This window comes from Oncorhynchus gorbuscha, linkage group LG03, assembly GCF_021184085.1.
Source record: "Oncorhynchus gorbuscha isolate QuinsamMale2020 ecotype Even-year linkage group LG03, OgorEven_v1.0, whole genome shotgun sequence".
NCBI lineage: Eukaryota > Metazoa > Chordata > Actinopteri > Salmoniformes > Salmonidae > Oncorhynchus > Oncorhynchus gorbuscha.
Genome location: NC_060175.1, coordinates 99,234,538 through 99,260,069, shown reverse-complemented (window position 1 = coordinate 99,260,069; position 25,532 = coordinate 99,234,538). Strand labels below are relative to the sequence as shown.

The following is a 25,532-nucleotide window of genomic DNA, read 5'->3' as shown; positions in this document are numbered from 1 at the left end:
AAAATGTGTTTTATGTAATTGACAACTGAGTCAAAGGCTGAGAAATAGCTTATGGTTTTGGATATTTGCTGTGTAGTTTTGCACTTTGAGTGAGAGGTTTCAAAAATCGTGTGACATAAAAATATTTTGTGTGTAAGCAGTTGGAAAAAACTGTAATGTCCACATCCCAGCTAAACCCTAAACCTATAGCTTCATGTCCACATCATCCCAGCTCAACCCTAATCCTAAAGTTAAGTACAAAAATCGTATTGAACTGATTGGTGTGCTATATTAATCAGGAGTGATGAAATGTGAGCAATCATATAGCTCTACAATATACTGAAGTTCCTTCTGGAAAAAGAAAGTTATTCTCTATCACATTCACTTTAGCATTGTTCTTGTTTAATTACTATTTTATGTTTAGGCCAATTATTTTCAGAAATGGTATTAATCAATAACAAATCAGAACGTTTATTCGATTGTAAAAAATATACTTTTTAAAGTAAAAATGTGTCGGATTTACATAACGTACGTGTGACGTAAGTACGTCGACTGGTTGAACGTTTACGTGTAGCTAGCGGTGCACACTGTGTGAGCGTTTCCGAACAAAAGCCTGAAGACGAACAAATCAATAGCAGCAATCGGCATTTTAAAACGAAACAATTGATTATCAAATTGTAGGTAATTATTATTATATATTACAGTTATTTTGGTGGCTGTATGTGTATTGTCTGTCGTCCTTGCCTTGTGCCGAATCTTTGTTTTGCTGTCTGCGTGCGTGGAAGACTCAGATTACGATTGTAGTTGCCTGTTTTGTCTTTTTTTCAGATTTCCAATGTGACAACCAATTTTTAAAAAACTATGTAGATAGTAACTAAGCCATTTAAATGACATGGGTTTGCGCATATGTTATTGATATATTCTGGTCAGAGTTGGATTGGGTAAGACTTTTCTCTTAACCCAAGGCACAGGTCCGTCAGGTTCTACAGCGCCATCCTATGGTCGTGTTTTTGTTTTTTCATATCTGAAAAATTCGTACCTAATGTTATTCTGAAATAGTTATTACCATCGAGGAAAATGTTCTCCTACATTTTACATTTTATTTATTGTGCTTGCATGAGTCATTTGGCAATCAAACGCAATGTCTCGTGGGCATCATCAAGCTCCTTTCTTCTCTATTGCTTTATGACACAGCAGGCCCAGTAAACATTTGGCTGGTAGTCCTATCATCTCCCCATTGGCGTCGTTCACAGGTACAAGCCACAGGTACGGCGATCACACCTAATGTGTTGAGGAAGACTTTTTAGGTAGCTCTTTCAGTATTGGTCATTCTAATGCAAAAGGGGATGGCTGGTTTAATCTGAAATGTACAAGATATGACATGGAGGCGGTTTTGTTGAAGTTTTTATTTAGTTAGTCGTCGCAATGCAAGAGACACTTTTGAATTCAATTGCAGATAACTTAAACATTTCTCTTCTTCAGATAAAGGCCCAGAAGTGACCCTTCTCTCCAGCTAAGATGGGAGGAGCTGTGAGCGCTGGGGAGGATAATGACGAGTTGATTGACAACCTGAAGGAGGCACACTACATCCGTTCGGACCTGGTGGAGCGGGCCTTCAGGGCCATCGACCGGGCCGACTACTACCTGGAGGAGTACCGTGACAGCGCCTACAAGGACCTGGCCTGGAGGCACGGCAACATCCACCTCTCAGCACCCTGCATCTACTCTGAGGTGATGGAGGCCCTGGACCTGCACCCGGGGCTGTCCTTCCTCAACCTGGGCAGTGGGACGGGGTACCTCAGCACTATGGTGGGACTCATACTGGGTGAGTTACTGTAGCAGGTGGTACAACCACTCTGGGCCTCATACTGGGTGAGTTACTGTAGCAGGTGGTACAACCACTCTGGGCCTCATGCTGGGTGAGTTACTGTAGCAGGCGGTACAACCACTCTGGGCCTCATACTGGGTGAGTTACTGTAGCAGGCGGTATAACCACTCTGGGCCTCATACTGGGTGAGTTACTGTAGCAGGCGGTACAACCACTCTGGGCCTCATACTGGGTGAGTTACTGTAGCAGGTGGTACAACCACTCTGGGCCTCATACTGGGTGAGTTACTGTAGCAGGTGGTACAACCACTCTGGGCCTTATTGGGACTGGAAATGGGGAAATCAGCAGGCCAGCTGATTGTGTTTTCTTGTGGATTGTACAAAACTCATATGGTTGTTCTGTTGTTATCCTGGTTCCAGGTCCATTTGGTGTGAACCATGGGGTGGAGTTATATGCTGATGTGATTGAGTATGCCTACCAGAAGCTAGACTACTTCATCAAAACCAGCGAAAGCTTTGACAAGTGAGACACTTTGCCTCTGATTTCCTTCCCCATCTAGAGCAGTCTTGTCTGTCTGTCGACATCGGTGACTTCATGTGTAGCCTGCATATGCATTTCTTTTCTCTCTCTGTTCATGTTGTATTTCTGTTTTTTAGGTTTGAGTTCTGCGAACCTTCCTTTGTGGCGGGGAACTGCCTGGAGATCCCCTCTGAGTGCAGGCAGTATGACAGGGTGTATTGTGGGGCGGGGTGCAGAGAGACCACAAGGAATACATGATGAACCTGCTGAAGGTGGGGGGTATTCTGCTACTGCCCCTAGAGGAGAAGGTGTGTATAAACACCAACACACTCGCACTGAAATGCATACATGTTAAATGAGTGCTATTACCTGACCCTTACACAACAAGGATGCTTCTACACCTGCATTGCTTGCTGTTTGGGGTTTTAGGCTGGGTTTCTGTACAGCACTTTGAGATATCAGCTGATGTACGAAGGGCTATATAAATACATTTTATTTGATTTATTAGGGGTTACCAAACTGTTTTACTCAGGCCTCCTTTCTAGCATTGGGGAACATACTCCCCCCCCCCCCCCCCCCCCCCACACACACACACACACACATGTCTAATTCTACAGGCACAAGCACTGTTCATGACACAAACTGTTTTACTCAGGCCTCCTTTCTAGCATTGGGGAACATACCCCCCCCCCACACACACACACACATGTCTAATTCTACAGGCACAAGCACTGTTCATGACAAACTGTTCACATCCCTCTTGTTGGTAGAGAGAAGTTTCAGGTTTCAATCCCATTGTCTTGTAATTCTATACATTTGACCATATCTAATGTGTATTCATGTGATGATATCCGAGTGACTCAAACATTACAACAACATTTAAGGGCTAAAAAAAAATAAAACCCGCTGACATGGGCTCGTTGATCTGGACATTTCTCTAATGGTCTGTAATGACTGCCGTAACAAGAGGAACTGATGATGTAACACCCAACTACAATATGTCACCTTGTGCATTCTACTATTACAACTTTCAACAGTAAATTGAAAGCCGGGGCTGAGTTCCTTTAAAAAAAAATACATGTTTTTATTATTTTTTTAAACCATTTGGGGGGAGCACAGTTTGAGAACCACTGCTGTGATGTACCCTCTTGTATTGTAATCATAACCTCTTGTTTTCCCCTTTCTAGCTAACCAAGATCACGCGTACAGGCCAGAGCAGCTGGGAGACCAAAAAGATCATTGCTGTGTCCTTCGCTCCCCTGGTGCTCCCCAAAGATTACACCAGTAACATCAAAACATCAAAGACCGCCCCACTACGTGAGTGTCTCATCAGTTTGTTGTACATGGGAGTCAGTTCAAAGGACATGACTCGCCAGAAGCACAGTCCGGGGTCCGTTCGCTTGCTTTCCGGTGCGGCGTGTTATAAGGACTGACAGCCGTCATTTCGCCCATTTCTACATGTAGAATTAGTCTGCAAATTTCTACCGGCACTGTTTAGAGGTGCTAAGTACTCTCTACCGGCACTGTTTAGAGGTGCTAAATACTCTCTACCGGAGCTGTTTAGAGGTGCTAAGTACTCCCTACCGGCGCTGTTTAGAGGTGCTAAGTACTCTCTACCGGAGCTGTTTAGAGGTGCTATCGGAGCTGTTTAGAGGTGCTAAGTACTCTCTAGAGGTGCTAAGTACTCTCTAGAGGTGCTAAGTACTATTTAGAGGTGCTAAGTACTATTTAGAGGTGCTAAGTACTATTTAGAGGTGCTAAGTACTACCGGAGCTGTTTAGAGGTGCTAAGTATTGTTTAGAGGTGCTAAGTATTGTTTAGAGGTGCTAAGTATTGTTTAGAGGTGCTAAGTACTCTCTACCGGAGCTGTTTAGAGGTGCTAAGTACTCTCTACCGGAGCTGTTTAGAGGTGCTAAGTACTCTCTACCGGAGCTGTTTAGAGGTGCTGAGTACTGTTTAGAGGTGCTAAGTACTGTTTAGAGGTGCTAAGTACTCTCTACCGGAGCTGTTTAGAGGTGCTAAGTACTCTCTACCGGAGCTGTTTAGAGGTGCTAAGTACTCTCTACCGGAGCTGTTTAGAGGTGCTAAGTACTGTTTAGAGGTGCTAAGTACGGCGCTGTTTAGAGGTGCTAAGTACTGATTAGAGGTGCTAAGTACTCTCTACCGGAGCTGTTTAGAGGTGCTAAGTACTGTTTAGAGGTGCTAAGTACTGTTTAGAGGTGCTAAGTACTGTTTAGAGGTGCTAAGTACTCTCTACCGGAGCTGTTTAGAGGTGCTAAGTACTCTACCGGAGCTGTTTAGAGGTGCTAAGTACTCTCTACCGGAGCTGTTTAGAGGTGCTAAGTACTCTCTACCGGAGCTGTTTAGAGGTGCTAAGTACTCTCTACGGCGCTGTTTAGAGGTGAGCTGTTTAGAGGTGCTAAGTACTCTCTACCGGAGCTGTTTAGAGGTGCTAGAGTACTCTCTAGAGGTGCTAAGTACTCTCTACCGGAGCTGTTTAGAGGTGCTAAGTACTCTCTACCGGAGCTGTTTAGAGGTGCTAAGTACTCTCTACCGGCGCTGTTTAGAGGTGCTAAGTACTCTCTACCGGAGCTGTTTAGAGGTGCTAAGTACTCTCTACCGGCGCTGTTTAGAGGTGCTAAGTACTCTCTACCGGCGCTGTTTAGAGGTGCTAAGTACTCTCTGTACTCTCTAGAGGTGCTGTTTAGAGGTGCTAAGTACTCTCTGCTAAGTACTCTTAGAGGTGCGGAGGTGCTGTTTAGAGGTGCTAAGTAGGTGCTGTTTAGAGGTGCTAAGTACTGCTGTTTAGAGGTTTACCGGCACTGTTTAGAGGTGCTAAGTACTTTAGAGGTGCTAAGTACTGTTTAGAGGGAGCTGTTTAGAGGTGCTAAGTACTGTTTAGAGGTGCTCTACCGGCGCTGTTTAGAGGTGCTAAGTACTGATTAGAGGTGCTAAGTACTCTCTGCAGGAGCTGTTTAGAGGTGCTAAGTACTGTTTAGAGGTGCTAAGTACTCTCTACCGGAGCTGTTTAGAGGTGCTAAGTACTCTCTGCCGGAGCTGTTTAGAGGTGCTAAGTACTGTTTAGAGGTGCTAAGTACTCTCTACCGGCACTGTTTAGAGGTGCTAAGTACTGTTTAGAGGTGCTAAGTACTCTCTACCGGAGCTGTTTAGAGGTGCTAGGTGCTGAGTACTGTTTAGAGGTGCTGAGTACTGTTTAGAGGTGCTGAGTACTGTTTAGAGGTGCTGAGTATTGTTTAGAGGTGCTAAGTATTGTTTAGAGGTGCTAAGTATTGTTTAGAGGTGCTAAGTATTGTTTAGAGGTGCTAAGTACTCTCTACCGGCGCTGTTTAGAGGTGCTAAGTACTCTCTACGGAGCGTGCTGAGCTGTTTAGAGGTGCTAGAGGTGCTGAGTACTGTTTAGAGGTGCTGAGTACTCTCTACCGGAGCTGTTTAGAGGTGCTGAGTACTGTTTAGAGGTGCTGAGTACTGTTTAGAGGTGCTGAGTACTGTTTAGAGGTGCTGAGTACTGTTTAGAGGTGCTGTTTAGAGGTGCTAAGTACTCTCTACCGGAGCTGTTTAGAGGTGCTGAGTACTGTTTAGAGGTGCTGAGTACTGTTTAGAGGTGCTGAGTACTGTTTAGAGGTGCTGAGTACTGTTTAGAGGTGCTGAGTACTGTTTAGAGGTGCTGAGTACTGTTTAGAGGTGCTAAGTACTCTCTACCGGAGCTGTTTAGAGGTGCTGAGTACTGTTTAGAGGTGCTGAGTACTGTTTAGAGGTGCTGAGTACTCTCTACCGGAGCTGTTTAGAGGTGCTGAGTACTGTTTAGAGGTGCTGAGTACTGTTTAGAGGTGCTGAGTACTGTTTAGAGGTGCTGAGTACTGTTTAGAGGTGCTGAGTACTGTTTAGAGGTGCTGAGTACTGTTTAGAGGTGCTGAGTACTCTCGGCCGGCAGACACTCTGCCATTCTAGTGGTCTGTTTGTACCTTTTTTTTTTAAAGAGTTGAGTGACGATAGAAAACCCCCAAAATAACTTTTTGTCACCATGGAAACAATACTCATGTTAACCGTTTTCTAACTTTCCCATCATTCTCTGTGTCCTTTCCTTTCGATCATCTCTCTGGTGACCCACGGAGCAGCCACGTTTGAGGTGCGGACGCTGCAAGAGCTGGCTCGTATAGCCATCCGCCACACCCTGAGAGTGACCACGGACAACAGGGGGGGTCAGCAACGAGGCCGGGGCTCTTTTGGAGGAGGCAGGGGCCTGGGGGTCAGTGGGCTCCACAAGTACGGCCCGCGCTTTAAACGTCGGCGCATTCATCGGCGCCACTGCAACTCTGTGGTACTGAGCAGTGCCCTCCCTACCTCCGCCCCCCTGGACAACAACAATAACCGCGGGGGCCAGAAGGAGGAGGAGCAGGGAAGGGCAACCCGGGGAGCGGGAGAGGAGGCTGCGGCGGAGGAGGAGGAGGAAGCAGAGGAGGAAGCAGAGAGGGAGACAGGGGAGCTTCTCCGGGCAGAGCCACCTATAAACATCCTGAGAGAGAGGATTCTCTGCCTGCCCCTCCCGGAGCCTCTGAAGATGTACCTGCTGTACTACCGGGAGAAATGACTTCTCCACAGATAGAACTAACAGCAGAAAACAACCAAGCAACCAGCCTTGGGCATCTACAACCCCTGAACCCTACCATTCTTCTAGGCAGGGCAACAGGCCCCCTGTTACTGACTTAGTGACTGGGTCTGTATGCCTCTTGTCCTCTACATCATCCTCTCTCTCTCTCTCTCTCTGTTTTTCTTACTCAATGCCTTTTCTGTATGTGTAAGAAGCATACATATTTGACCAGTGTGATGGTAAGAGTTTCACCCCTGATAGAACGGCTCCCTGGGAATCTGAAGCTTAGCTTTCTCAATGGCACAGATATCTTTCTCAATGGCACAGATATCTTTCTCTGACAGCCAAACAGATCCATTTTAACTCCGAGAGTTGGGTGGGTGTGAGTTTGTGATCTATCATTCTGTGCTGTGATTGAGCCCTGGACATGTCTGTTATCTTGTTGGAAGACCTCTTATTGGTCGTTACGTGCAGCCACAGGTTCCAGAACACGTTGGTTCAGGTCTTCAATAAAGGTAAACCACTGGATATTGCTTTAGAGCCTTGTGCTTCATAAATGGTATTAGCGTCCAAGCCGGAGGGGAAATAGTTTGTAATTTCAGTCGTGTCCAGAAGCCAGGGAGACTTTGTTTGGCATAGTGGACAGGGATTTGAGACCACACAGCTGGGATTTTCCCTATTAGACCCCCCCCCGAGGTTCCCATAACATCATAGATCTGTTCAGGGGAGCTGTTTGTGTGGAGTTGGAACTCTGTAAATCAACAGAGCTTGCACAATGAGTATCAGGTAGGATTCCACAGTGAGGCCATTTTGTTTTTGATATTGCACATCGTAACATCGGTCTGATCTGGTGTGGCTGAGTGGAGCTGGTGGAGGTGCCTGTTGAAGACGTGTGGGTGTGGAGCTGGTAGAGCTGCCTGTTGAAGACGTGTGGGGCTGCCTGTTGAAGACGTGTGGGGCTGCCTGTTGAAGACGTGTGGGGCTGCCTGTTGAAGACGTGTGGGGCTGCCTGTTGAAGACGTGTGGGGCTGCCTGTTGAAGACGTGTGGGGCTGCCTGTTGAAGACGTGTGGGGCTGCCTGTTGAAGACGTGTGGGGCTGCCTGTTGAAGACGTGTGGGGCTGCCTGTTGAAGACGTGTGGGGCTGCCTGTTGAAGACGTGTGGGGCTGCCTGTTGAAGACGTGTGGGGCTGCCTGTTGAAGACGTGTGGGGCTGCCTGTTGAAGACGTGTGGGGCTGCCTGTTGAAGACGTGTGGGGCTGCCTGTTGAAGACGTGGTGGGTGTGGAGCTGCCTGTTGAAGACGTGGTGGGTGTGGAGCTGCCTGTTGAAGACGTGGTGGGTGTGGAGCTGCCTGTTGAAGACGTGGTGGGTGTGGAGCTGCCTGTTGAAGACGTGGTATGTCTGAAACTGTTGACCTACATTATGATGAGTGTGGTTTAGAGACATATATATCTAAAGTGATGCTATTGGTCGACTCTCTCCATTTTGTTTTTGATATTGCACATCGTAACATTGGTCTGATCTGGTGTGGCTGAGTGGAGCTGATGGAGGTGCCTGTTGAAGACGTGTGGGTGTGGAGCTGGTAGAGCTGCCTGTTAAACGTGTGGGTGTGGAGCTGCCTGTTGAAGACGTGTGGGGCTGCCTGTTGAAGACGTGGTATGTCTGAAACTGTTGACCTACATTATGAGTGTGGTTTAGAGACATATATATCTAAAGTGATGCTATTGGTCGACTCTATTCTGTTCGCAGGTTGACCTTTGTAGACTGGCAGTGAAGACTAGGTGTGTTTTTGAGAGTCAACATTCCAGAGAATAACTGTAGTCAACACTATGATATGATGAAGTCCAGAAGACGTTTCAGATTCAACATGATCATGAGACTAAGGTTGGCAATGCCTCTTCAATTATCACTGATTCTGCTCATTTCCAGATTCAAAAGCACCTACTAGAGATCAAATTCTCTTTTTATGTTTAGTAGATTTATTTTCCAAGAGGTCCTATGAATATTGCTTTGCTCGTCCGTGTTGGGACATTTTTAATTGTAAATTCGGGGGGGGTAATTTTTAAATTGGATTCATAGGTGGATTTAAATTGAGTTGAATTGCATTAGCTTTGGAATTTATTGGATAAAGGTGAAATTGACTAACCCTGGCATGTACGTTTATCTAAATATGTTCATTTGGTTTACGTCATAATCAATAGTGAAAGGATCATGTTTTTCCCCTACATACGAGTTGTGTTTTCCTATTGGTCGAAAACAGCATGAAATTGTAAAGTTTTTTTTTTTTTTTTTTTTTACTGGTTGATGCCAATTATTTTTGTTGATGTGTGAAGGGTTGCTTTTCTTTTCTCCTGTCAAAACTATTTGTTTTGTTAATATACATTTTAAGTGGAGTTTTGTGGTGTTCATCAACACGTGGGACATTTTGTGTGTAGTATTTGGTTTGTAATGCAACAGGAAAATTAAAAACGGACAAATATTATTTTTTTAGATCTTAATTGCTACAGATATTCCTTAAGTTAGACTGGATGTTTTACTGTTTTGACTCAAACTTTCACCCTTCAGTGCCAAACCTACAGTATGTCGCATGAAACTTGCATTTGTCTTTAATAGAACATTTGGAAAGATAATGCTTTCTCATTGATCAAATTATCGATAAATCTTTGTAGTGACTTGGCCAGGCAGATCGCGTTGGTCGTCCGACTGTGTAACAAGTCTTGAGTTTTGTCATGGTCATTCTCAATATTGTGGTAGAAAGTCTTTCCCAATCTGCCTTTTATTCTGTGCTGTAGGTCAAAAGTTATCATTTTGTGAATGTATGTGTTGTACTTCAGCAGTTTTGTAAGGATGTTTTGGAATTTGAGCTGTACTATTGAATGCTGTTAATAAAATCCTTTATGCAAAGTTGAGAATGTATAGCACTTTAGTGATTTAAACACCAGATTCACATGGAACTATTTGTAATTAAGTCTTTAATAAAAGGAAATGTACAAGGAAAAAGGACTTCTGCATTCCCAGTCAGCACCAGATTGTAGTGCACCAGCACACTTGGCTAAAACAATATCAGAGATTCATCTCGGTCAAACGTCTTCTACAGATACATGGAGTCTGGGTGTGGTGCGGTAAAATTGAGGGATTATCAAGCAAATTGAACATTCACATTCACCAAATTCTATGGCTTGGTGACAATTTCCTAAAATCATGCAATATGAAGTGTAATTTTTAGCTTTCATAAGTAATTTAATCAGGGGCTAACCATATGTATAAAGACTCATGGCATATGTACAGTGTACAAAACCATTAGGAACACCTACCTGCTCTTTCCATGAGACTGACCAGCTGAACACTATGATAAATCCACTTCAGTGTAGATGAAGGGGAGGAGACAGGTTAAAGGATTTTTAAACCTTGAGACATGGATGGTGTGAATGGGAAAGACAAGAGCCTTTGAACGGGGTATATGGTAGGTGCCAGGCACACCGCTTTGTATCAAGAACTGCAACGCTGCTGGGTTTCACACAGTTTCCCGTGTGTATCAAGAATGGTCCAAGGACATCCAGCCAACTGGACACAACTGTGGGAAGCATTGGAGTCAACATGGGCCAGCATCCCTGTGGAACGCTTTCAACACCTTGTAGAGTCAACATGGGCGAGCATCCCTGTGGAACGCTTTCAACACCTCGTAGAGTTCATGCCCCGACGAAGTGAGGCTGTTTGAGGACAAAAGGGGGGAGGGATGGCTGCAACCAAATAAGTGTTCCTAATATTGGATATACTCTGTGTACACATGCCCCAACATATGCTTTCTCACACACACAATCTGAGTGAACATCACATTAAGAGAACGCATATAAAACATTGCAGTTGAGCCAACCTTAATTTATGTTTTCAAGTTAACCTAAATATTTGAACTAGAGCCATTTATTAAGTGTCAGATTAAAACAGAGTATAAACCAATGAAACAAAGTGTACATAAAGTTTAAATTATACAAATCCAAAAATAAAAACTTTAATCTACACTTGTCTATAAAAATGAAAAGTGGTAATAAGTTAACTTCTCCAAATATTGAGACCTATTTACTTGTAATCATTTCTACAACTGTGAAAAGGTGCCGCAGGATTATCTATGGACATGTTGCTCTCTATATATCTTTGTATATATTATGTCACGGGGTAGTAGAACCCAGTAGTAGCAGCAGCAAGTGGCAGCACAGCCCTCACAGTGACAGGAGGCGCAGCACAGCCCTCACAGTGACAGGAGGCGCAGCACAGCCCTCACAGTGACAGGAGGCGCAGCACAGCCCTCACAGTGACAGGAGGTGCAGCACAGCCCTCACAGTGACAGGAGGTGCAGCACAGCCCTCACAGTGACAGGAGGTGCAGCACAGCCCTCACAGTGACAGGAGGTGCAGCACAGCCCTCACAGTGACAGGAGGTGCAGCACAGCCCTCACAGTGACAGGAGGTGCAGCACAGCCCTCACAGTGACAGGAGGTGCAGCACAGCCCTCAGTGACAGGAGGTGCAGCACAGCCCTCACAGTGACAGGAGGTGCAGCACAGCCCTCACAGTGACAGGAGGTGCAGCACAGCCCTCACAGTGACAGGAGGTGCAGCACAGCCCTCACAGTGACAGGAGGTGGGGACAGTAGTCACACCGTGCAGGTTTCAACCGTGTGAAATAAGACTGCATATTTATCCAAAACACGGAAAGATACCTTCATTGTCCACACCAGGTCTATTTCATTTTGATATAGTAGGTAGAAGAGCTGCTTTTTCTTGTACAGTATTTCAGCCTGCTCTTGTTAACCTATAAAATGTCTTACGGACAAGTATGTTTTACATTAGTTATTAGTCCCAACATTCAACTCCTCCAATCTCTCTCAAGTACAAGAAATGGGTTGATTCCAAGGAACACAGCCAGACGGGAGGTTGATAAAGATGAGGCTGGGGAAACGATACAACCCCTCCATCCTCTCCTTTAGCCTGTCCCTGTAGGAGAATATAAAGGCACCTTGGAACCCTGATAGATTTGGTTTGTGTTGACCTCTAGTTCCCCACTATCCTCTTGTCATCCTCCCCCCGTCGTCCCGCCTCCTCCTCCTCCTGTCGTCCCGTCGTCGTCCTCCCCCCGTCCCCCTCCCCCCCCCCCGTCGTCCCGTCGTCCCCCCCCCCCCCCGTCGTCCTCCTGTCCTCCCCCCTGTAGTCACCCCCCCGTAGTCATCCCCCCCTCGTAGTCATCCTCTCCTTGTCGTCGCGTCATCCATCATGTGCGCCAGAAAGAACAGCATCTAGTGATTCCAGCAGCAACCGGTCCCCACCGCGCGACAGTAACGTGTTGTAGTGTGCTTCACCCTCCGGCCTGTACACTTGCACCATGCAGTACAGACAGTACAGACACTTATCTAGGGCAACAGACGAAGCTCAGACAGACCTCCTGGATAACAGCATTCCATTGTAAACCTAAAGTAGGAAGCACAACCACTTCTGAACAGACATGCAGCACAGAAACACAGCATGTCAATGACATGTAACAGCTGTCATGTGCCCCATCATGTCAACCCCCCCCATGTCCACATCCCATCATACTGCAGACCTGGGAGGGGCCCAGGAGGAAACGTACAGCTCAGAAAAGTATTGGTCCAGAAACCATTTGGGATGGTAAGATTGTAACAAATCTCTTTAAAACGCAAACATAAACAGCTACGTTCTCAGGTAAAATAAAATGAGCTTGAATCTGAGTGTCCTTCACTTTCTCTGCAAATCAGTCTGCAAGACTCAGCAGAAAAACTAAACAAAAAGCAGTCTTCGGGGTCCCAAAACAGAAAGGTGTGGGGTGATCACTTGGGCACCAGCCCACGGGATTGTGGGTATAAAGGATGTCCTGGGCTGGAGGGGCTGTATGGAGAGGTGGGGGTGACAGTCTTCTTACCCGTTTTAGGTCGGCTGGAGGAGATAGGAAGATCAATATGTTGTTGGGGGGGGGAGGGGGAGGTTGATGTGGAAACAGTTTTTAAATCATGATTATTGCTTTATAACCCTGTGGTATTGAGTGTAGCATTTCACTACAGACATTAACATCTGCTAACCGTGTGCATGTGACTAATACAATTTGATCTGTGACACAAAACAGGCAGAAACACTCCCTACTGAAAAAACTGACAAAACCCAGTGCTGATTTGTACAGAACAGGACAGACTCTTACCCAGACTTTGGTTTCCTTCCGGCCCCGGTGCTGGTGGTCTGGGTGGGTCCGAGACTGCTGTGGAACCCGGAGGCGTCCACCTGAATCTCATCTTCTTCACGCAGAGCATCCTCCAACGCCGCTGCTACCATGGGAGCTATGACCGGCTCCTCGTACTCCTTAGTGGTCCGCGCGGGAAGGTCCATCTCCAGCATCAGGATATTCTCAGCCTGGAGAAGAGAGAGAGAGAAAGGGGAGGTCAGGCAGGTCCATCTCCAGCATCAGGATATTCTCAGCCTGGGGAAGAGACAGAGAGAAAGGGGAGGTCAGGCAGGTCCATCTCCAGCATCAGGATATTCTCAGCCTGGGGAAGAGACAGAGAGAAAGGGGAGGTCAGGCAGGTCCATCTCCAGCATCAGGATATTCTCAGCCTGGGGAAGAGACAGAGAGAAAGGGGAGGTCAGGCAGGTCCATCTCCAGCATCAGGATATTCTCAGCCTGGGGAAGAGAGAGAGAGAAAGGAGAGGTCAGGCAGGTCCATCTCCAGCATCAGGATATTCTCAGCCTGGGGAAGAGACAGAGAGAAAGGGGAGGTCAGGAGACTGCTACTGCCCAGAGGACAAGGACTAAGTCACCTTCACCGAGGAGAGAGAGGACAGAACATCATACCTTGTATCTGACGTCAGCCTTCATCACCATGGAGGTACGGGCGTGCTGACTCAGGGGTCTTCTGTAGCCCACCGCTGACACTGGCCTGGTCATCATCCGCTGGTCACTGTGATAGAGAGAGAGACAGTTATTAAGAAGACAATCTGTGTGTGTTCCTACACACACACACACACACACACACACACACACACACACACACACACACAAACAAACAAGGGATTTACCAACCACTTCTTCCAAACCCTGTGTTTGTATTCAGGATGGTTTTCAGCATGTTTGTATGTCTAAATGTCTCTACTGGATAATTAAATGCGAATATACTCCTCTATGCGTGTGATGGGACGCATCTTCCAGTGGTCGTCCTCCTCGTCGAAGAACGCCCTGTTCACAATCTTATTCTTCTCCTCCATGGGGATGAAGTTCTCAATGATGAGATGCCTGGCAGACAGAACAACAAGGTCAGTTCTGCTGTGCAACTGACAGGGGACCTCTTAACAGCTTGCGGGTACTATCATTGATAATAGGAGGTACTCTAGGCAGTCATGGGGGATGAGGGAACTACAGTACAGTCTGCTAATCTGGACCAATCAATAACTAGCTCTGACAGCTAAGTTAGAGGAACAATGCACTTAGCATGACTGATGTGTGGGTGTCTCACCGAGCTATCTGAAGACGAACGCACTAAGTAAGTCTCTGGATAAGATCGTCTGCTAAATGACTCAGAAGTAAAAACGGGGCGCGTGCGCTCCTCGTCACAACGGGGCGCGTGCGCTCCTCGTCACAACGGGGCGCGTGCGCTCCTCGTCACAACGGGGCGCGTGCGCTCCTCGTCACAACGGGGCGCGTGCGCTCCTCGTCACAACGGGGCGCGTGCGCTCCTCGTCACAACGGGGCGCGTGCGCTCCTCGTCACAACGGGGCGCGTGCGCTCCTCGTCACAACGGGGCGCGTGCGCTCTCCAACGGGCGCACAACGGGCGCGTGCGCTCCTCGTCACAACGGGCGCGTGCGCTCCTCGTCACAACGGGCGCGCGCTCCTCGTCACAACGGGCGCGTGCGCTCCTCGTCACAACGGGCGCGTGCGCTCCTCGTCACAACGGGGCGCGTGCGCTCCTCGTCAACGGGGCGCGTGCGCTCCTCGTCACAACGGGCGCGCGGCGCTCCTCGTCACAACGGGCGCGTGCGCTCCTCGTCAACGGGCGCGTGCGCTCCTCGTCACAACGGGGCGCGTGCGCTCCTCGTCACAACGGGCGCGTGCGCTCCTCGTCACAACGGGCGCGTGCGCTCCTCGTCACAACGGGCGCGTGCGCTCCTCGTCACAACGGGCGCTCGTCACAACGGGGGCGCGTGCGCTCCTCGTCACAACGGGCGCGTGCGCTCCTCGTCACAACGGGCGCGTGCGCTCCTCGTCACAACGGGCGCGTGCGCTCCTCGTCACAACGGGCGCGCGCGCTCCTCGTCACAACGGGCGCTGCGCTCCTCGTCACAACGGGCGCGTGCGCTCCTGCGCGGGCGCTGCGCTCCTCACAACGGGCGCGTGCGCTCCTCGTCACAACGGGGCGCGTGCGCTCCTCGTCACAACGGGGCGCGTGCGCTCCTCGTCAGAGGGCAAAAACCAAAATACACTATATTGATTTTTTGTTTTCTTTTTCCTGCGTGTGAGAAATGCGGGTGCGGCCGGGCGGCTCCATACTTGAGTTTGAGCTCCCTGGTCAACTCGTTCTGGGTCTGCTCCAGCTCCTGTCTCTCCTTACTGTGCAGCTCCTGGACGTCATGGATCTCTGTTTTCACTGCCTGCAGCTTCGCAAACAGCTGAGGAGAGAAAAACAGGGTAGTGAGGCAAAGAGAAGAGACAAAAACACCTAGATTCAGTGCAGCAAACACATTTACAAGGAAAAAGTTATGCACAATTTCCTTTGAACTTTTTGTAAGCTAAACTGACAACGTAAAGGACAGCTTTCTAAGGAATCATATACAGTCGTTTGTTATGATTTTCTAATGTCCTACCTTTTTCAGCTTCTTGGTCTTGATGTCTACTTCCTGTTGTAGAGAGCTGTATGTCTCCTTCAATTCCAGGGTCTCCTCGTCACGATTCTCCACCTGCTGTTTCATCTCTCTCTCTCTGCGTTTCTGCACACAAACACACAGAGCGTCACGGTAACAAGGGCAAGGCTGTGTAAATCACAAATTAGTCAAATGTTTGTGTCGGCAAATCAATACTATTAGATAGAGAAATAAACACTCAATAGAATGTCTATCAATAACCTAATTCTAAACAAAACGTTACCTGCCCAGTCTAGACACAAAACGTTACCTGCCCAGTCTAGACACAAAACGTTACCTGCCCAGTCTAGACACAAAACGTTACCTGCCCAGTCTAGACACAAAACGTTACCTGCCCAGTCTAGACACAAAACGTTACCTGCCCAGTCTAGACACAAAACGTTACCTGCCCAGTCTAGACACAAAACGTTACCTGCCCAGTCTAAACACAAAACGTTACCTGCCCAGTCTAAACACAAAACGTTACCTGCCCAGTCTAAACACAAAACGTTACCTGCCCAGTCTAGACACAAAACGTTACCTGCCCAGTCTAGACACAAAACGTTACCTGCCCAGTCTAAACACAAAACGTTACCTGCCCAGTCTAAACACAAAACGTTACCTGCCCAGTCTAAACACAAAACGTTACCTGCCCAGTCTAAACACAAAACGTTACCTGCCCAGTCTAAACACAAAACGTTACCTGCCCAGTCTAAACACAAAACGTTACCTGCCCAGTCTAAACACAAAACGTTACCTGCCCAGTCTAAACACAAACGTTACCTGCCCAGTCTAAACACAAACGTTACCTGCCCAGTCTAAACACAAACGTTACCTGCCCAGTCTAAACACAAACGTTACCTGCCCAGTCTAAACACAAACGTTACCTGCCCAGTCTAAACACAAACGTTACCTGCCCAGTCTAAACACAAACGTTACCTGCTCAGCGATTTCCTGTCTCTTCTGTTCCAGGATCCTTTGTTGTTCGTTGGTGTGGTCCACTATGTTCTTCCCGCCCATCAGAAGCTTACTCTCCATCGCCTGGGAGACAACACAATCATGAGGCGCGAGGGGGAAACACAATCATGAGGCGCGAGGTGGAAACACAATCGTGAGGCGTGAGGGGGAAACACAATCGTGAGGCGTGAAGGGGAAACACAATCGTGAGGCGTGAAGGGGAAACACAATCGTGAGGCGTGAAGGGGAAACACAATCGTGAGGCATGAGGGGGAAACACAATCGTGAGGCGTGAGGGGGAAACACAATCGTGAGGCGCGAGGGGGAAACACAATCATGAGGGGGAAACACAATCGTGAGCGCGAGGGGGAAACACAATCATGAGAGGCGAGGGGGAAACAATTATGAGGCGCGAGGGGGAAACACAATCATGAGCGAGGGGGAAACACAAATGAGGCGCGAGGGGGTGAGGCTCGAGGGGGAAACACAATCGTGAGGCGCGAGGGGGAAACACAATCGTGAGGCGCGAGGGGGAAACACAATCGTCAGGCGCGAGGGGGAAACACAATCATGAGGCGCGAGGGGGAAACACAATCATGAGGCGCGAGGGGGAAACACAATCATGAGGCGCGAGGGGGAAACACAATGAGGCGCGAGGGGGAAACACAATCATGAGGCGCGAGGGGGAAACACAATCATGAGGCGCGAGGGGGAAACACAATCATGAGGCGCGAGGGGGAAACACAATCAGGAGGCGCGAGGGGGAAACACAATCAGGAGGCGGAGGCGTGAGGCGAGGGGGAAACACAATCAGGAGGCGCGAGGGGAAACACAAAATGAGGGGAAACACAATCAATCATGAGGCGCGAGGGGAAAACACAATCATGAGGCGCGAGGGGAAAACACAATCATGAGGCGCGAGGGGAAAACACAATCGTGAGGCGTGAGGTGGAAACACAATCGTGAGGCGTGAGGGGGAAACACAATCGTGAGGCGTGAGGGGGAAACACAATCGTGAGGGGGAAACACATCGTGAGGCGAGGGGGAAAACAATCAATCATGAGGGGGAACACAATCGTGAGGCGCGAGGGGGAAACACAATTATGAGGCGCGAGGGGGAAACAATCATGAGGCGCGAGGGGAAAACACAATCATGAGGGCGAGGGGAAAACACAATCGTGAGGCGCGAGGGGGAAACACAATCGTGAGGCGTGAGGGGGCGTGAGGGGAAACACAATCGTGAGGCGCGAGGGGGAAACACAATCATGAGGGGGAAACACAATGAGGGCGAGGGGAAACACAATGAGGCGCGAGGGAAAACACAAAACGAGGGGGAAACAATCATGAGGCGCGAGGGGGAAACACAATCGGAGGCGCGAGGAAACACAATCAGGAGGCGCGAGGGGGAAACACAATCATGATGAGTGGGAAACACAATCGTGAGGTGGAAAACACAATCGTGAGGCGAGGGGGAAACACAATCGTGAGGCGCGAGGGGGAAACACAATCGTGAGGCAGAGGGGGCGTGAGGCGCGAAACACAATCATCGTGAGGCGCGAGGGGGAAACAATTATGACGAGGGGGAAACAATATGAGGCGCGAGGGGGAAACACAATCGTGAGGCGCGAGGGGGAAACACAATCGTGAGGCTCGAGGGGGAAACACAATCGTGAGGCGCGAGGGGGAAACACAATCAGGAGGCGCGAGGGGAAACACAATCGTGAGGCGCGAGGGGGAAACACAATCATGAGGGGGAAAACACAATCATGAGGCGCGAGGGGGAACACAATTATGACGAGGGGGAAATCATTATGAGGGGGAAAAAACACAATCATGAGGGGGAAAACACAATCATGAGGCGCGGGGAAAAAACACAATCATGAGGCGCGAGGGGGAAACACAATCATGAGGCGCGAGGGGGAAACACAATCATGAGGGGGAAACACAATCGTGAGGCGCGATGAGGGGGAAACACAATCGTGAGGCGCGAGGGGGAAACACAATGAGGGGGAAACACAATCATGAGGGGGAAACACAATCATGAGGCGCGAGGGGGAAAAACACAATCATGAGGGGGAAACACAATCATGAGGGGGAAACACAATCATGAGGGGGAAACACAATCATGAGGGGGAAACACAATCATGAGGGGGAAACACAATCATGAGGGGGAAACACAATCATGAGGGGGAAACACAATCATGAGGGGGAAACACAATCATGAGGGGGAAACACAATCATGAGGGGGAAACACAATCATGAGGGGGAAACACAATCATGAGGGGGAAACACAATCATGAGGGGGAAACACAATCATGAGGGGGAAACACAATCATGAGGGGGAAACACAATCATGAGGGGGAAACACAATCGAGGGGGCGCATGAGGGGGAAACACAATCATGAGGGGGAAACAATCGTTAGGCGCGAGGGGGAAACACAATCATGAGGGGGAAACACAATCGTGAGGCAATCGAGGGGGAAACACAATCATGAGGCGGGAGGGGGAAACACAATCATGAGGCGCGGGGAAACACAATCATGAGGCGCGGGAAACACAATCATGAGGCAATCGAGGGGGAAACACAATCATGAGGCGCGAGGGGAAACAAACAGGGGGAAACACAATCATGAGGCGCGAGGGGGAAACACAATCATGAGAAACACAATCGTGAGGGGGAAACACAATCATGAGGGGAAACACAATCGTGAGGGGAAACACAATCATGAGCCGAAACACAATCATGAGGGGAAACACAATCATGAGGGGGAACACAATCATGAGGGGAAACACAATCATGAGCCGTGAGGGGAAACACAATCATGAGCCGTGAGGGGAAACACAATCATGAGGGGGAACACAATCGTGAGGCGCAAGGTGGAAACACAATCATGAGCCGTGAGGGGAAACACAATCATGAGGGGGAACACAATCGTTAGGCGTGTGGGGGAAACACAATCGTGAGGCGTGGGGGAAACACAATCGTGAGGCGTGAGGGGGAAACACAATCGTGAGGCGTGAGGGGGAAACACAATCGTGAGGCGTGAGGGGGAAACACAATCGTGAGGCGTGAGGGGGAAACACAATCATGAGGGGAAACACAATCATGAGGCGTGAGGGGAAAACACAATCATGAGGCCCGAGGGGGAAAACACAATCATGAGGCGCGAGGGGAAAACACAATCATGAGGCGCGAGGGGAAAACACAATCATGAGGCGCGAGGGGGAAACACAATCATGAGGGGGAAACACAATCATGAGGGGGAAACACAATCATGAGGGGGAAACACAATCATGAGGGGGAAACACAATCATGAGGCGCGAGGGGGAAACACAATCATGAGGCGCGAGGGGAAACACAATCATGAGGGGGAACACAATCGAGGCGGGGAAACACAATCATGAGGTGGAGGGGAAACACAATCGTGAGGCGTGAGGGGGAAACACAATCATGAGGGGGGAAACACAATCGTGAGGCGTGAGGGGAAACACAATCGTGAGGCGTGAGGGGAAACACAATCATGAGGGGAAACACAATCATGAGGCGGGGGAAACACAATCATGAGGAACACAATCATGAGGGTGGCGGGAAACACAATCGTGAGGCGGGAAACACAATCGTGAGGCGGGGGGAAACACAATCGTGAGGGGAAACACAATCGTGAGGGGAAACACAATCGTGAGGCGTGAGGGGGAAACACAATCATGAGGGGAAACACAATCATGAGGCGTGAGGGGAAAACACAATCATGAGGCGTGAGGGGAAAACACAATCATGAGGCCCGAGGGGGAAAACACAATCATGAGGCGCGAGGGGAAAACACAATCATGAGGCGCGAGGGGGAAACACAATCATGAGGGGGAAACACAATCATGAGGCGCGAGGGGAAACACAATCATGAGGGGGAAACACAATCATGAGGGGGAACACAATCATGAGGCGTGAGGGGGAAACAATCGTTAGGCATGAGGGGAAACACAATCGCGAGGCGCGAGGGGAAACACAATCGCGAGGGGAAACACAATCGCGAGGGGAAACACAATCGCGAGGCGCGAGGGGAAACACAATCGCGAGGCGCGAGGGGAAACACAATCGCGAGGGGAAACACAATCGCGAGGGGAAACACAATCGCGAGGGGAAACACAATCGCGAGGGGAAACACAATCGCGAGGGGAAACACAATCGCGAGGGGAAACACAATCGCGAGGGGAAACACAATCGTTAGGCATGAGGGAAACACAATCGCGAGGGGGAAACACAATCGCGAGGGGAAACACAATCGGGAAACACGAGGGGAAACACAATGAGGGGAAACACAATCGAGGGGAAACACAAGGGGAAACACAATCGCGAGGCGTGAGGGGGAAACACAATCGTGAGGCGTGAGGGGGGAAACACAATCGTGAGGCGTGAGGGGGAAACACAATCGTGAGGCGTGAGGGGGAAACACAATCGTGAGGCGTGAGGGGGAAACACAATCGTGAGGCGTGAGGGGGAAACACAATCGTGAGGCGTGAGGGGGAAACACAATCGTGAGGCGTGAGGGGGAAACACAATCGTGAGGCGTGAGGGGGAAACACAATCGTGAGGCGTGAGGGGGAAACACAATCGTGAGGCGTGAGGGGGAAACACAATCGTGAGGCGTGAGGGGGAAACACAATCGTGAGGCGTGAGGGGGAAACACAATCATGAGGCGTGAGGGGGAAACACAATCATGAGGCGTGAGGGGGAAACAATCATGAGGCGTGAGGGGGGAAACAATCATGAGGCGTGAGGGGGGAAACAATCATGAGGCGTGAGGGGGAAAACACAATCATGAGGCGTGAGGGGGGAAACACTATCATGAGGCGTGAGGGGGGAAACACTATCATGAGGAGTGAGGGGAAACACAATCATGAGGCGTGAGGGGAAACACAATCATGAGGCGTGAGGGGAAACACAATCATGAGGCGTGAGGGGAAACACAATCATGAGGCGTGAGGGGAAACACAATCATGAGGCGTGAGGGGAAACACAATCATGAGGCGTGAGGGGGAAACCAATCATGAGGCGTGAGGGGAAACAATCATGAGGCGTGAGGGGAAACACAATCATGAGGCGTGAGGGGAAACACAATCATGAGGCGCGAGGAGGAAACAGGTAGAATGAAACACAAAAATGGTTTGGGTAAAAGACCATGAAAAAGGACGACAACGTAGTCTCCTCACCTTGACTTTGGCAGTCAGCATCTCGCCTGCCTCCTGCTCCTTTTTGAGGGCGTCCATCTTCCTCTCCTTCTCCTTTAGCAGCCTCTGTTTCTCCTCCGCCACCAGGCTGTGATCCTCCATGATGGCCTTCCTCTCCCTCTCCAACTTCTCCTGCTGTACACGCCAATAATCTGCACCCACTTTATCAGCTGGTTCTACACCATCATCCTCCTCCTCCTCCGTCGTCTCTCCATCCTCAGTGTCCTCTTCGAGTTCATCCCCAGCTTCTCCAACCCCCTTCCTCCTCCTCTTCTTCTTCTTCCCTGAGCGTTTCTCTAACTGTTCTTTGAGTCGAGCAATCTCTTCCTGGAACTCCCTGAGCAGAGCATCTTTAGGGTCCTCGTTGACACGGGGCTTGTTCTTAATGTTCTTGGCCCGGTTTGAGTAGCGTAATGTGGTCAGTGTCTCCTCCACGTTGTAAGATGCTGGTCCGATGTTAGCCACCATGACTGTGCGGGCATTGCCCCCCAGGGAGTCCTGTAGCAGGCGGGTGAGCTTGGAGTCACGGTAGGGGATGTGGGTGCTCCTGCCATCCACCAGGGCAGAGATGACATTCCCCAAGGCTGACAGGGACAGGTTGATCTTGGTGGCTTCCTTCAGGCGCTCTCCTTGGGCTCCTGTCTTGGTCTGCCTCTCACTGCCAGCCAGGTCCACCAGGTTCAGTTTGCCCACTCGAATGTGGTTCTCTCCGTCGACGCCCAGCTCGCTGCACTCGACGGTAATAAGAAATATGGCATGTGATCGGGAGCTGTGCTCGTTCATATTGGTGGAGCCCACCGAGCGGTTCTGGTTCCCCACGTTCATCACGTGCTCTATTTCTCGTACACTCTTAGTGACGAAGGAGGAGAGGTCCTTGACATATACACCGGTGTCTGGCCTCTCTTTCAGCTCCAGCCGGCCGGACTGGTCCTTGGACAGCAGGTCCCTGATCTCCTCCTGGTAGATCTCCAGGTACGAGGCCCTCACCAGGTACTGCTGGTTCTGGGAGCGGGAGATGTGTGTGAAGACGTGCTCAAAGGAATTGGGGATTACACCCCTTCTCTCTGGGTCATTGCGCACCCCCTCCATAGTGTAGGTCTTTCCTGTACCCGTCTGGCCGTATGCAAATATGGTCCCATTGAAACCAAGTAAGACAGAGTCCACCAGGGGCCTGAAGGTTTCATCATAGAGATCCACCTGTTTGGAGTTCCAGTCGTACACAGAGTCAAATGTAAAGACCTTGGGGTGTTCGTGGGCTGCAGCCCCCCGGGGGTTTCGTACAGCCACCTGGCCCAGCTTCACATCCACCTGCACCACCCTCTCAAAGTTAGCAGCTCGCTCCTTCTCATTCATGGGTCGACAGCGAACCACCACCTTGACCGACTCTCTGGTCTTAGACATCGTGAGGATTCTCAGACAAACTGGCCTTGTGTCTATGTCCTTCAAGTACTGTACAAGTACAATATCAGACCCGCCAGCATCAGAACCTGTAAAAAGAGAAAGAAATGATCATATGCTGATGTTCAAATAGCTATTCGCAACACGTTTAGTTACTGTTGTCTTTTGTGATTATGAAGACCTTAGTTTGTGCACTGTGCCTCAAACTAGCTTACTGGCTACAGTGGTGTTAGATACTGTATAGCAGCTAGCTAGCAAGCTAACATTAACAAGACTGGCTACCTAGGGTAACGACAGAGCACAAGATCAAAGATACTGCTGGTAACTAGCTAAGCAGTCATCTGAGACAGAATTAAAGTTACCTAGCTACATGACCAAACGTATGTGGACACCTGCTCATCAAACATCTCCTTCAAAAATCATGGGCATACATATGGAGTTGGGTCCCCCTTTGCTGCTATAACATCCTCCACTCTTCTGGGAAGGATTTCCAATAGATGTTGGTACATTGCTGCGGGGACTTGCTTCCAGTCAGCCACAAGAGCATTAGTGCAGAATCATCTAGAATGTCATTGTATGCTGTAAAGTTAAGATATCCCTTCACTGGAACTAAGGGGCCTGAACCATGAAATAATAATAATATATGCCATTTAGCAGACGCTTTTATCCAAAGCGACTTACAGTCATGTGTGCATACATTCTACGTATGGGTGGTCCCGGGGATCGAACCCACTACCCTGGCGTTACAAGCGCCATGCTCTTACCAACTGAGCTACAGAAGGACCACAACAGCTCCAGACCATTATTCCTCCTCCACCAACTTTACAGTTGAAACTATGCATTGGAGCAGGTAGCATTCTTCTGGCATCCGCCAAACACCCAGATTCGTCCGTCAGAATGCCAGATGGTGAAGCGTGATTCATCACTCCAGAGAACACGTATCCACTGCTCCAGAGTTCAATGGCAGCGAACTTTACACCACTCCAGCCGACACTTGGCATCGCATATGGTGATCTTAGGCTTGTGTATGGCTGCTCAGCCATGGAAACCCATTTCATTAAACTCCCGACGAACAGTTATTGCGCCGACATTGCTTCCAGAGGCAGTTTGGAACTCTGTAGTGAGTGTTGCTATGCTCTCAGTACTCCCATTCTGTGAGCTTGTGTGGCCCACCACTTAGCGGCTTAGGCGTTGTCTCTCCTAGACGTTTCCACTTCACAATAACAGCACTTACAGTTGACCAGGGCAGCTCTAGCAGACCAATCATTGATTTACTGACTTGTTGGAAAGGTGGCGTCCTATTAACAGTGCAACGTTGAATGTCACTGAGCTCTTCAGTAAAGGCCATTCTACTGCCAATGTTTGTCTATGGAAATTGCATGGCTGTGTACTCTATTTTCCCACACATATTAGCGACGGGTGTGGCTGAAATAGACGAATACAGTCATTTGAAGGGGTGTCCACATACTTCCATATATATAGCGAGGCTAGGCCATTTCGCCAGCAAAGCGTTGTAAATGTATGGGCTACTAACTTAGCTAAAAATGTCACGTTCTTTGGCAAACTATCTAGGTATTTATCGGTCAGTACTGCCTGGCGATAGCGACGAAACAGACCTAATGCCATTTCCAGTGCTACTCTAGCGAGTTGGCTAACGTTAGTTGATTGACGCAAATGAAAAATCAATGGTTACAGGTTTTCGATTTGCTAATTGTGACAATTAGCAATATTGACGAGAACACAGCAAGCAAACTGGATAGATATGTTCACGTCACCCAACACGACGTTAGATTTAGTTATCCGGCCGGTTTACAAAGACCCGGGACAGCAACCCATCAGACGGCCTAGCAACGGCAAAAAAAACACAGCCATCCTCAGAGGACAAGTTGTATTTTGGATGATGGAGGCGTCTCCTTATCCAGTTTACAAGAACAAGCACACAATTCTGGTGAAACTCTTTTTTTTCCGGATATTATTAAAACGGCAACATCCGTGACAAAAATAAACGTTGTCTGCTAGTTACCATTTAATCCAGTACTTCCATCCAGTCAGCCATTACCGCAGCCGTCAACCGCATCCCAGAAAACTATCCCGGATGGAATGGAGAGATGCGTTCAACGTCAC

The 25,532-nt window shown here is 49.0% G+C and overlaps 2 protein-coding genes across 3 annotated transcripts; one reads left to right on the top strand and one right to left on the bottom strand.

The window, feature by feature from the left end:
- Positions 1 to 533: 533 nt before the first annotated feature.
- Positions 534 to 9,843, top strand: LOC124032354 (protein-L-isoaspartate O-methyltransferase domain-containing protein 2). Its single transcript, XM_046344693.1, is given in 9 exon segments — positions 534 to 660; positions 1,174 to 1,245; positions 1,462 to 1,804; positions 2,227 to 2,329; positions 2,464 to 2,549; positions 2,552 to 2,634; positions 3,514 to 3,643; positions 6,463 to 8,211; positions 8,686 to 9,843. Coding segments are annotated over 6 exon segments (1,182 nt in total). The 5' UTR covers positions 534 to 660; positions 1,174 to 1,245; positions 1,462 to 1,497; the 3' UTR covers positions 6,936 to 8,211; positions 8,686 to 9,843.
- Positions 9,844 to 12,166: 2,323 nt separating this feature from the next.
- kif3b (kinesin family member 3B) lies at positions 12,167 to 25,532 on the bottom strand. Of its 2 annotated transcripts, XM_046337843.1 has the most exons (9): positions 25,432 to 25,532; positions 21,993 to 23,497; positions 16,767 to 16,868; positions 15,792 to 15,914; positions 15,478 to 15,596; positions 14,108 to 14,224; positions 13,787 to 13,892; positions 13,139 to 13,347; positions 12,167 to 12,879 (listed from the first exon to the last, which is right to left on the bottom strand). In XM_046337843.1, exons 2-9 carry the CDS (start codon positions 23,409 to 23,411, stop codon positions 12,774 to 12,776), a joined length of 2,301 nt encoding a protein of 766 aa, XP_046193799.1. In that variant the 5' UTR covers positions 23,412 to 23,497; positions 25,432 to 25,532; the 3' UTR covers positions 12,167 to 12,773. The 2 variants fall into 2 exon arrangements, with proteins under 2 accessions (XP_046193799.1, XP_046193806.1); XM_046337850.1 differs by lacking the exons at positions 12,167 to 12,879; positions 13,139 to 13,347 and adding an exon at positions 13,596 to 13,682.